This window comes from Diabrotica virgifera, chromosome 3 (assembly GCF_917563875.1).
Source record: "Diabrotica virgifera virgifera chromosome 3, PGI_DIABVI_V3a".
Lineage (NCBI taxonomy): Eukaryota > Metazoa > Arthropoda > Insecta > Coleoptera > Chrysomelidae > Diabrotica > Diabrotica virgifera.
The window spans coordinates 123393818-123406768 of record NC_065445.1 but is presented as its reverse complement, the minus strand read 5'-3'; the positions used below and the strand labels follow the sequence as shown (position 1 = coordinate 123406768).

Here is a 12951-nt window from a genome sequence, read left to right as displayed (position 1 = left end):
CGAATGGAGAAGCAGTATATGTCTACAAAAACAAGGGAGACATACAACAATGTACAAACTACAAGGCTATAAAACTACTTAGCCACACCATGAAAATATGGGAGAGAGTAATTGATAGACGAATACGTGAAGAAACCGAAATATCCGATAATCAATTTGGCTTTATGCAGGGCAGATCAACAACAGATGCAATTTTCATTGTAAGGCAACTGATGGAAAAATACAGGAATACAAACAGGGTATTCATTGATCTTGAGAAAGCATATGATAGAGTTCCTCGAGAGATTCTGTGGTGGGCACTCAATAAGAAAGGAGTCCCTGGTGAATATGTAAAGATTGTGAGAGATATGTATGAGGAAGTAACGACTAGTGTTAGGACAGGTGTGGGAGAGACTGCTAAATTTCAGGTGAAAGTAGGACTGCACCAAGGCTCGGTGCTTAGTCCTTATTTATTCTCATTAGTTTTGGACCAGATAACAGCGAAACTACAGGGTAGCATTTCATGGTGCCTAATGTATGCTGATGATGTAGTGTTAATAGGAAATAGTGAAAGAGACTTAGAACAAAAACTGGAACAGTGGAGACAAGCTCTGGAGGAAAAGGTTTAAAACTTAGTAGGACAAAAACAGAGTATTTGGAATGTTCATTTAAAGATGGAGTTACTACAAATAAAATGGTATATTTGGATGGTGAAATGATTGTGAAAAGCAATAGTTTTAAGTACCTAGGATCGGTATTACAGAGTAATGGAGAAATAGATGGAGATGCATGCAGTAGAATTAGAGCTGGATGGATGAAGTGGAAAAAAGGTGGTGTGTTGTGTGACAGAAAAATTCCAATGAAGCTGAAGGGAAAATTCTATAAAACAGCCATAACAGTGAAAAAGAAATAGGAACAACGAATGCATGTGGCGGAAATGAGAATGCTTAGATGGATGAGTGGAGTGACAAAGAAGGATAACATTAGAAATGAGTATATTAGGGGAAGTCTAGGTGTGGCACCAATTGATGCCAAATTAAGAGAGCATAGGTTAAGATGGTTTGGTCATATTCAACGTCGAGACGTTAATCACCCAATACGAAGAATAGCTGAAGTGCAGATTCCTGGAAGGAGTAGGAGAGGAAGACCAAAGAAGACCTAGGGGGAGACGATAAGGCAGGACATGTTGGTAAAGGGGATTAACAATGATATTACCCAAGATAGAATTGTGTGTAGAATTGCAATTAGGGAAGCCGACCCCGCATAGGGATAAGGCAAAGAGAATGATAATGACAAATTATGAGTAGGATATATGAGGAAGAAAGGATGTCTGTTTGTGGAGTCGCAGTAGGCTGCGTTTAAAATTTAAATTTCAGTTGAGTATCATAAAAAATGTAAACATTCACCTGTACGACTGTGCAAAAGTTTAAATCTGTATTTATTTTGATAGCCGAAATATGGGACTGTCTTCCACATTCCAAATAAATTTCCTATTACAGAGTCAGTCGCAGATATTATCAGAGATTCTTATAAAGAGATTCCATCGGAGAACCGCACACAGGGGGGTTGACCCCTCCCTCCACCCCCCCAGGGCATATAAAAATTATTGAAAGAATAGTAAAACAATGTAAATTGTTTTTCACAAACAATACAAAACAATGCCCAAGCCAACCCTCCCTCAGAGGAAAATTCTAGGTGCGCCACTGTACAGAGTACTAGAGAAAAAGTTTTCTCAGTGTACATAGTGGCAACCGCCTTGAGTCAACACATGTGATGTATATGATTGCAGTAGTGCGGATGATGGATCTGATAGAAGCGAAACGTGCAAACAATTGGAAATGCAGAACAACAGTAGATAGATATAATAGAGAGCGGTTAAGGGAATGAATGGGGCATGGTGAAGTTCTACTAGCCCCTTCCTCAGCAGGTGAAGGCTTTCAATGGGTAGAGGTCCCAAATCAATTAAATTTATTTTTAAAAGTGAATCTCAATATGTTAATATATTTGGCTTTATATCCTTTTATATCTATTTGGCTTTATCTTTTTGTTGGTGCCTCTAAAATTTCTTATTTCTTTACCTTTTGTAATAAAAACCACTCTTTTGACATATGCCTTTGACTTCACCTGCTGAATCTTCTATAATTAATTACTTAGATATTTTATATGATTAATACTGTATACAAAAGTATTGTAATCCTATAAATGTTTCATAAAGAATATAGAAATGTCCTAAAAAAACTGATAAATTATGAAGATATTGTTAATTTGTAGATACAGACTGTTTAGTTTTCAATTACATAGATATACACACTATAAATGGTAACACTGATTCCCAGCTGCTCACCTAATGCACCAGATTCGCGCCGATTCATTCAGTCATTCGTTATTCTACAGTGGCAATGCAACTCATTATCATAAGCAAAGTTGCCGATTTTAGCGCTTCTTTCAGTGGGCTATATCTAATCAAACACTAAACAGTCTGTATATACCGCACTGTGTAGAGTCAACTATAGTATTTTTACTACAAAAGCGATATTACGTAGGTCAAAATTTTTGACGTAAGAGAACTGTCAAAACATTAGAATGTGACTTTTCATTATTGCCATGTTTATAACAAACATGGCAATAATGAAAAGTCACATTCTAATGTTTTGACAGTTCTCTTACGTGAAAAATTTTGACCTACGTAATATCGCTTTTGTAGTAAAAATACTCTAACACATAATTTTAATAGTTGTAAGGTGGAGTGGGGTAAGTTCAGACCGGTTTTCGTTAAGTTTGACTTTAATAAGTTTTTTGTAAATTATATTTCAAATATTTAACATTTTCTTGGTATCAACGTGAAGTAACATTAATACGCTATAATTCGCATTACCAAAAACACCAATTTTCATTGGAAATTAGAACTTTTGTAAAAAAAATTGAAAAAACAGTAACTATTCCGAACTTGCCCCATACATGGGGCAAGTTCGTAAATGGGGCAAGTTCGTAAACAGCTATTTAAAACTCAATGAAATTTATCTTCATGTGTTATGGGACAAAATCGGAATTACTAATCCGTCATTTATGAAATGCTTTTTGCCAGATTGCTAAGTTGCTTAGCTTAAAAGTTATACATTTAAATATAAAGAATGGTTTTATGCGCCTGCCCGAATTTCTATCAATGCTCCTTTAATAGGGAACTTGCACATTTTTTTTATTACATAATAATGTTCAGTTTTGTATAAAAATGAGATTTCCAAAATTTCACGCTTCAAAAACTCATAACTTAGGCCGCGTTCAGAGTGGACGAGCAAAGAGCAAAGAGCAACGAGCAAAGAGCAAAGAGCAAAAAGTGCACGTTCAGAGTGGACGAGCAAAGAGCAAAGAGCAAAGAGCAAAGAAGTGCTAATAGCGGGTAGTTACGCTAGACGAGAGTTTAGTTCTTTTCCACTCGGCAGTGTGGATAGGAGCGGTAGGATATTTGCTCTTTACTCTCACAGTAGTCCATGTAGTGAGACCGCTCCCGTCTGAAAAAATTTCCGATTCGGTCTCTTTGTGGATTCCTATTTAAAAATATTTTAAAATTTTCTTTAAACAAATCTGAAGGGTGCCGGGCGGAATTTTTGGGCAGAAATTGTTTAAACAATTTTTTTAAACAAATACAAAAGATCACGTTTTTTGCTCTGGAACATATATTTTTAAGTTTTGTGGGTCATCTAAACAACAAAGGTATCTTGTAAATGTTCTCAAAAATTGATAGTTTTCGAGTTATAGGCAATTTAAAATCTGAAAAATGCGAAAATACCCATTTTCGAGGCCTAAATACTCATATTTAAATTAGTATTTTTGAGGTTGCCAGATACTTAAATTGAAGTTTAAACATTGAGCCTCAAGACTCTGAAGAGTGATCGCGTCTAACCTTAATTTATACCGTTGTTTTTTAATTGTTAAATATGCGTGTTTATTCGATTTTTTGCCGGTGTGGCGTGCTCTATTTCAAAAATCTCCTATTTTCCTCCGAAAATTATTTTTTCTAGATTTTTTGGGATTTTCTAAATAAAATAAGTTTCTTGATATTTTTCTCAAAAGTTAACAGTTTTAAAGTTATAAGCGATTTAAAATCCAAAAATGAGTTTTTGAAGTTATACTTCTTTACCGGCGATAGAGGGTAAATTTTTATATGGGAAAACCTAGCGACCGGGCGCATGCGCATTATAACTTTGTTCTGATTGGATGTTCAAATGACATGTCAAAAATTATTCAATATGGTGGCTGTGGCACAGCTGTAGTTAGATTATTTATGGTTGTTGCGTTTTAAAATTTGTGTGAAAAGAAACAACAAACAAAAGTTAGTTAATAGTTATACTGCCTTTTTAAATAGTTTTCATATAGCTATATTTTTGGACTTTTGGACTATTTTGGACAAGGAAAACTCATTCTAATTTGGTAAGTACCTAGTTTTTATTATAATCATATTGTAATTATACATTTGGATTAGGTTGAAATACATACATTTATTTTCTCAAGAATGCGGATTTTAGAGAGAAATCCCAAATTAGGTTCGATTTTTATTTTTAAATTATGATTTTTTGGCGTAGATTTATTTATCTAGTAGGTATGTAATGCTTTGATTTACATACTTAATTTGATTACCAACAAAAGTTCTACCAATCTTCATCTAATATATTGTTTTCTTACTGTTTTGTTATATTTTTATATTTTCTTCCACAAAATTTAAACTACATAATTTTCAAAACAATTGTCAAACAGTAAAACGTTCAGTTACCGTATTTTTCCACATGATAAATAATGTGCGATTGGACGAGTGAGTCTACGCTTCGATTACGAGTCAAAGCGGCACGAAATTCAAGGGTTCAATTCCCGATGCAAGTTTTATTTTTTTATTTTTTTATGCATATTATGATTGTAAGTATATTTGTTATATAATTTTTTTTTCAGAAATGCGTATTTAAAATTTTTGCCAACAATTATTATCGTCCAGAAATCATTTTTTCTTTGTGGCATTTTTCAATGTGTTTGTGTGCGTTTTATTCTTTTATTTTTTTAAATTTTTGGTATAGTCTTAAAAATCACATAATATGTAGTAGAAGTATAACTTCTTACGTGCGTACAAAGTACACACACATTCTTGTTTTGTCATTTTTTGGATTTTAAATCGCTTATAACTTTAAAACTATTAACTTTTGAGAAAAATGTCAAGAAACTTATTCTATTTAGAATATCCCAAAAAATCTAGAAAAAATAATTTTCGGAGGAAATAGGAGATTTTTGAAATAGAGCGCGCCGCACCGGCAAAAAAATCTGATAAACACGCATATTTAACAATTAAAAAACAACGGTATAAATTAAGGTTAGACGCGATCACTCTTCAGAATCGAAGCTGAATGTTTAATCATCAATTTAAGTATCTGGTAACCTCAAAAATACTAATTGAAATATGAATTTTTAAGCCTCGAAAATGCGTATTTTCGCATTTTTCAGATTTTAAATCGCCTATAACTCGAACACTATTAAGTGCACACCTACATTGGATCCGATTTTCTCCGATCAGATCAGATCAGATCAGATCCGATCCGATCCGACAGGCGGTGCCTACATTGGATCCGTCTTTCTCCGATCAGATCAGATCCGATCAGACCGGTTTTCCGGCGAAGGTGCCTACATTGGTTCAGTAATCTTCCGACCACCGACCACCGACAATGAGTTCCGATGAAGATGTGTTAAGGAGATGATGAATTTAATATATTTAAACATGTTAGCTTGCAACCCCCAACTTGCAACCAGTTTGAAACCAGTTTGCAACCAGTTTGCAACCAGTTTGCAACCATTTTGCAACCAACTTGCAACCAATTTGCAACTAATTTGCAACCAACTTGCAACCAACTTGCAACTAAAATTGCAACTCAACTTGCAACCAATCGGAATGAAACCAAACACTTCTCGATGAGAATAGGAGAAGCTACTCCCGACGTCGGCCGATATCGGATCTGATCTGATCTGATCGGATCGGAGAAAAACGGATCCAATGTAGGCACTCCCATTTAATACTATGGGTTTATTTTTTATTCCGACGTCGGCCGACGTCGGATCTGATCTGATCTGATCGGATCGGAGAAAAACGGATCCAATGTAGGCACCCCCATTTAATACTATGGGTTTATTTTCTATTCCGACGTCGGCCGACGTCGGATCTGATCTGATCGGAGAAAATCGGATCCAATGTAGGTGCGGCCTAATTTTTGGGAAAAATTACAAGATACCTTTTTTGTTTAGAATAACCCAAAAAACCTAAAAATATATAATAATAAAAATGGTATACATTTTTATTTTATAGTCGTATTACTCCGTGGAGTAAGTGCACACCTACATTGCCTACATTGGATCCGATTTTCTCCGATCAGATCAGATCAGATCAGATCCGATCCGATAGATCAGATCAGATCCGATCAGACCGGTTTTCCGGCGAGGGTGCCTACATTGGTTCAGTAATCTTCCGACCACCGACCACCGACAATAAGTTCCGATGAAGATGTGTTGAGATGATGACATTGAATATATTTAAACATGTTAGCTTGCAACCCCCAACTTGCAACAAACTTGCAACCAGTTTGCAACCAACTTGCAACCAGTTTGCAACCAGTTTGCAACCAGTTTGCAACCAACTTGCAACCAATTTGCAACCAACTTGCAACCATCTTGCAACCAACTTGCAACCAATTTGCAACCAACTTGCAACCAACTTGCAACTAAAATTGCAACTCAACTTGCAACCAATCGGAATGAAACCAAACACTTCTCGATGAGAATAGGAGAAGCTACTCCCGACGTCGGCCGATATCGGATCTGATCTGATCTGATCGGATCGGAGAAAAACGGATCCAATGTAGGCACTCCCATTTAATACTATGGGTTTATTTTTTATTTCGACGTCGGCCGACGTCGGATCTGATCTGATCTGATCGGATCGGAGAAAACGGATCCAATGTAGGCACCCCCATTTAATACTATGGGTTTATTTTCTATTCCGACGTCGGCCGACGTCGGATCTGATCTGATCGGAGAAAATCGGATCAAATGTAGGTGCGGCCTAACTAGGTGCATTTTTCCGTTGGAACTTTACCAGCTGCAGACGGGGGATGTGAATTGCATAGTGTAGAATTCCTTCCCTCTCGTCTTCACCGCAGCATCCATTTGACTTGCAAATTGGTCTTGGAGGTGTTACCAGGAAAGTGTACCAATAAGTTTTCAATTTAAAAATCTTTTAGTAATATTTTTAATATTTTCAATATTAATAATTTACTATTAGGATTGAAAACTACTTCGTCTAAAAATATATGTTCCGGAGCAAAAAAACGTGATCTTTTGTATTTGTTTAAAAATAGGTATTTATGAAACAGTTCGTGAAGTATGCTTTTTGCGAACGCACGCGATATTTAGAGCACGAGCGACAGCGGAGCGAGTGCTATACATCGCGTAAGTTCGCAAAAAGTACTTCATGCACAGTTTCATACAATATTTTATCTACTCTACCATAAACAAATAAAAAAACTGTAACTCTTCGTCACTGGAATTCATTTCTATTCTACAATTTTTAGAACTTTGACATTTAAAAATTCTAACTTCTTTCAAACCACAAAACTGTAAAAACTTTTGTCGTAATTTATTGCTCATTATGTCATCACCATGACAACGCCAAAGTTAAGGATATTTGATTATATGAAAGTGTGTTAAAAACAGTGCGAAAAAGTAAGTCCCATTTAAAATACATTGTTACTTCACGCTCACTTTAAACACTTCACGCACTGCTATCTATAATGACAGTTTTCACAAACTAAAAACTTACACGTAACATAACATAGAGTAGATAAAATTGTTTAAACAATTTCTGTCCAAAAATTCCGCCCGGTGCTCTTCAGATTTGTTTAAAGGGGACATTTTTGAATAGGAACTGACAAAGAAACCGAATCAAAATTTTTTTCAGACGGGAGCGGTCTCACTACATGGACCAAAGAAATCAAACTTGTTTGGTTTCGCCGCTTTGCTCTTTGCTAGCACTCTGTGCACCTCCGTTTGCCAGTATGAGTTTGATTTCTCCGCTTTGCTCTTTGCTCTTTGCTCGTCCACTCTGAACGTACGCTTAGAAGTACAAATTTTAAGTCTTCTTTATCTTAAAATAGTTCAAACGACCCGTGACGTCACAGAGTTTGACTATGTGGTTCAGTTTATGGTTATATTTACCTATATTCTTCTTCTTCTTCTTTAGTTTATTGGCCTCCATCTACTTGGGTATTTAGCCAGATCGTGGTCGGGGAATAAAGAAAAAATATTTATATTCTAATGACATTTATCGTATGTCACTGTAATAAAATATACCAGTTTGTTGAGATTGCAGTTTGATATAGTTTTTGAAGGAAAGGAAAGAAGGTTTACTATTGAAAATAAAACCATTTTGTAAAAGTACAAATTTTCTATGAATAGTTCAAACGATCAAAAACATTTATAACGTCACATAATTGTATTTTCTACTGACGTTTATAATGTCTAATCCAAAATTATATATACAATTGGTGTAGAATGTAAACATACAACCCAGTGACGTCACGACGCGTTTTGGGGTGGCTGGTATAAGTTGAATTTTTAGTCGTCTTTAGGGGCCAAACGAAAGACAAACAAAACTTTTTTATTTTTGATACAGGTTCTAAATTTTGTTCTGTTGTGATTTATACCATTTTTTTCGAAATTAAAATTTTATGCAAGTTCCCTATTGTTTCTGCTGATTACGCTCTTCGGTTCGTTTTTCTAACATAATATCTAACTATTTTGGATCTAAAAAAGGATATAAATAAATAATTTGAGCAAGAAACCATAAAAAGTACAAAAAAATCTTTAAAATTGACTGGAAAAAACACAAGTCCGGTCTTACCCCGCTACATGCTCCGAACTTGCCCCGTGCACTAATATTTGCGGGGCAAGATCAGAGTAGTGCTTTTTCCAGTAAATTTCAAATAATCGAAAGGAATTATTTCTTTAAGGGGGGGGGTATGGTTTGAAATCAACATATCAAGCACATTTTTGTGAATTTTTTCGAAGCTATGGTAGGATTATTTTATTTTTAAATTAAATAAACATATTAAGTACAATTCAAAGAATATTTAAGAAAAAATTCAATCCAAAATATTGAAAAATAAGCCATTGGCGACAAATTTTGGCAGGCAGCTAAAAAAAAATGGATTTTGCGGTGGACATCAGAACTCATCACTGGATCATACGAAACAAAAAATTCAAAAAGATTTAATTAGCTTATGAGTTTCACGAGGTAACAACGTCGAGTTTTTTTATTTTTAATGATTTTTGATTTTTTGGTATCACTGAGAAGTCAAAAATACGAAATTTTTGATAAAAATTTTGTGAAAACCAACAAATTTAATATTGTTGAACAAAAAATAAGCACAAAACGAAAAATATCTCGACGTTGTTACCTCATGAAATGTCTAAAGAAAATCTATGCAAAATTTCAGGTAGATCGGTCAAGTAGTTTTTCAGTTACAGTGTCCACCGCATTTGAAAAAGCAGTTTTGAGAAAAATGCGTTTAAAGTTTTGACAACTGCATCTTCATCTTCTTATTTGTCTGCCAAATCGTAAAGTGATGAACATTGAAATGTGTTTTTTGAATTGCGGAGTAATCTACAAAAGAGAAGGCGAACAGTTGTTTAACGTTTCTCACTACGCTCAAGCGTGCTGGCGCGAAGTAGCAGCAACGTGAGTCGAATGTAGGGATATTCAACACCCTGTATCTCTGGTAATTTTACTCCGATTATTTTGAAATTTTCAGAGAGTATTCTTGAAAGTATGCACTTTTATTTGAAATAATAAAAAAAATTAAATATTTCAAACCATACCCCCCCCCCTTAACGTAAACTTTAAAGAAATGTTCTTAATACTTATCAAAAATAAATGCACAAGACACCAAATTTGCTATAAAATACCGGCACTTTCTTCAACAGCTCTAGGTTAGATAGTTACTATTCATGTCCTCACATTTTTGTAAATGGCAAAATAGTGGTAGAATTACTTCTGAGTGAGAGACATCTATGTCAATCAGTTCATACTAATCCAGTAGAGATTTCTACTTCTTAACTTGTACAATTAAATGTATCTTATGATAGATTTAGAGCTAATACGAACTTGCCCCGTTTACGATCTTACCCCACTCCTTATCACTTTTATTACTAGTGTGCAAAGTGTTCCGTAATCTTTTAGAGTCGTGTTTATGTGAACTGTATATCAGACCTACCTTCATATATGTGAATTATATTAGGATGTTGTACTGAAGACATAATTTGGATCTCTCTTCTAATTCTAACTAAGTCAGCTTCTGATTCAATTTTTGATTTCTTTATGGTTTTAATAGCAACCTCTTGGCCAGTCTCTTTATTTATACCTAGCTGCACTTTACCAAAAGTTCCTTGACCTAGTTTCTTTATTATATCAAACCTAAAATCACATTGGTCAACTAAGTTATCTTTACCAAACTTTAAAAATAAATTTAATATTTTACCAAACAAATGAATCGGTCATATAAGGCGCAAATTTTTAAATATTAAATATCTTTACCTTTGCCGAAGTTTCTTTTTGTGATTGTGTTGTTTTACAGTCCCTGTGTTTTCTATTCCCCCCATTATGTTGTTTATTCCTTCCCCTACCACCATTTTGAATCTGAAAGAGATATTACATAAATTAAAAAAACTAATGAAATAAAACAAATGTTGACTTAAAAAAATCCAATAATACTGCTAAATAGTAAAAATCTGTAAATGAGAATCAATCATCCCATGATAGTGGAGTCACTGAAGGTGGATATGAGCTATTACCTCCGATTTCGTTGAACCTCCATCGATTTGCATCAAAATTGGTGAGTGGTTAGAGGATATCCCAAGAAACAAAGGTGACATGGTGCCAACTTGCGCTTTTACCCTGGGGGTGGATGTCACCCCTTCTCGGGGGTGAAAATTATTTTATTGAAAATAACCCCATAATTCGATAGAGGGTAAATTTTAAGCAAAATTTGTTATATAAAGTTATTAAAATAAATCAAAACTTTTTGAGTTATTAAAGATCAAAGATTTTAATTTTTCTTGAGAAAAATGCATGTTTTTAACCGATTTTTCATCAATAACTCAAAAACTGTAAGTTTTTACAAAAAAGTTAGTATTACCAAAATTGAAGCTAATAAAAAAGGAAATAAACCCCTTACGAGAAAAACCTTTTAATGTTAACTAGAAGTGAGTTATAGGTAATTGAATGTATATTTTTTTCGGCGAGTAAAAACTCAAGTATTCAAGCTGAAATAACGGGAAATTGATGCATTTTATAACATAAACTTATTAAATATTTGTCAAAGTACTTAAAAATATCTATCAAATGAGCCCCCAACATGTCGATAGCGTTAAAATTTATGCTCAAAAATTTTTTCAAAATTTATCTTTTAAAAATTTTTCCAAAAAATGTTATTGTTTTTTTTTTATAACTCCGTTCGTGTTTACGATATCAGGTTCATCTAAAAACTGTTTGAAAGTTAATTCCAAGTGCTATTTAAGCACGTTAAACCTAATCTTTTAAACCCCTTATTTTTTTTAATAAAAGGTTAAATGGCCCCGTTTGCATGGTTCCCACAGCAAAATTTAAGATTTAAACGTTTCTATCTCGGTTATTTTTACCCTATAAAAATAGTAAAACAGGTAAAATATTTGGTACAGAAAAAACTAAAATTTGCTTATATTAAATTTTTTACGTATATTGAGTATTTTGGAGTTATTATCAAAAGAATATGAGAATTAAAATAATTTTAAAAATTATGATTTTTTTAAATTATATCTTTTTTTCAAAAATATGCATTCTAAACCGGTCAAAATTATTGAAAACATTACTTATGCTAATATAAAGACGTTCTTGTAAGGATTACTATAAATTTTGATTTTTGTGGAAATGACGTATGTTTTATTTTTAACTTTTTCCTAAAAAATTCGAAACGGTTTTTTTATTTTCATCACAACTTGCTTAATTTTGACGCTATTACGTTGTTCTGAAGCTCATTTGATAGGTATTCCAAAGTACTTTGACAAATGTTTAGCAGGAATATTTTATATATTGCATAGCTTTCCCGTTATTTAAGCTTGAATACTTAGATTTGAGTACTAGTACGTTTTTTAACGGTAAAATATTGCAAAACCTCTAAATTTTAAAGAACCGCTTGGATTGACATGAAATTTGGCATATACATTGCGAACAAGTCAAAGAAAAAAAGTGATATTGTAGCGATGTGTGCTTTTGCCCTGGGGGAGAGTTTCACCCCTTCTCGGGGGTGAAAAAATATATGTCCAAAATAAGTTCGGCATTCGATAAACTGACTAATTCTAAGCAACTTTTGTTCTATAGAGTTTTTTCACCAAGTCAATACTTTTCGAGTTATTTGCGAGTGAATTTGTTCATTTTTAAACAAAATAACCACGTTTTTAGACGGTTTTTCGCAAATAACTCAAAAAGTAAGTATTTTGTCGAAAAAAATATTCTTAATAAAAATATAGTTTATAAAAAATGAAAAAAATGGTGCATATACTAAGTCAGTAGACCCAGTACAAGCAAAGTTGTAGCTAATGAAAAGTAGGTTCTTATTTGTCAAATTTCAAATCGAATATTTCATCGAGAAATAACCAAAAAACGGAAACTTTTCGGGGAACACTCATTTCAACTTTTTTAAAGTGTTTAACAGTAGGTTTATTTTTGTTTTTTAAAAAAAATTCTAACCTTAAAAGTAATTGAGTTATGCTCAAAATATTGTTGGTACCTTTTATTTTTTGGTAAAAAGAATCACGAAAAGCACCCCCCAATTAGCATATCAAATAATATTCATCGTAACCGCTTCACAGGTTACTTTGCTTATTTATTCTTTATACGATCTGTAAGTCTCA

General features: G+C 33.6%; 1 protein-coding gene across 1 annotated transcript in view; it reads right to left on the bottom strand.

The window, feature by feature from the left end:
- The window catches only part of LOC114343977 (uncharacterized), a 215653-nt gene that overhangs the window by 154379 nt on the left and 48323 nt on the right, over positions 1 to 12951 (bottom strand). The window contains exons 2-3 of the mRNA XM_050645488.1: positions 10598 to 10699; positions 10278 to 10477 (exon numbers count right to left, since the gene is read on the bottom strand). Of these exons, the coding sequence (XP_050501445.1) occupies positions 10278 to 10477; positions 10598 to 10692 (295 nt within the window). The 5' untranslated portion in view covers positions 10693 to 10699. The remainder of the gene's footprint in view (positions 1 to 10277; positions 10478 to 10597; positions 10700 to 12951) is intronic.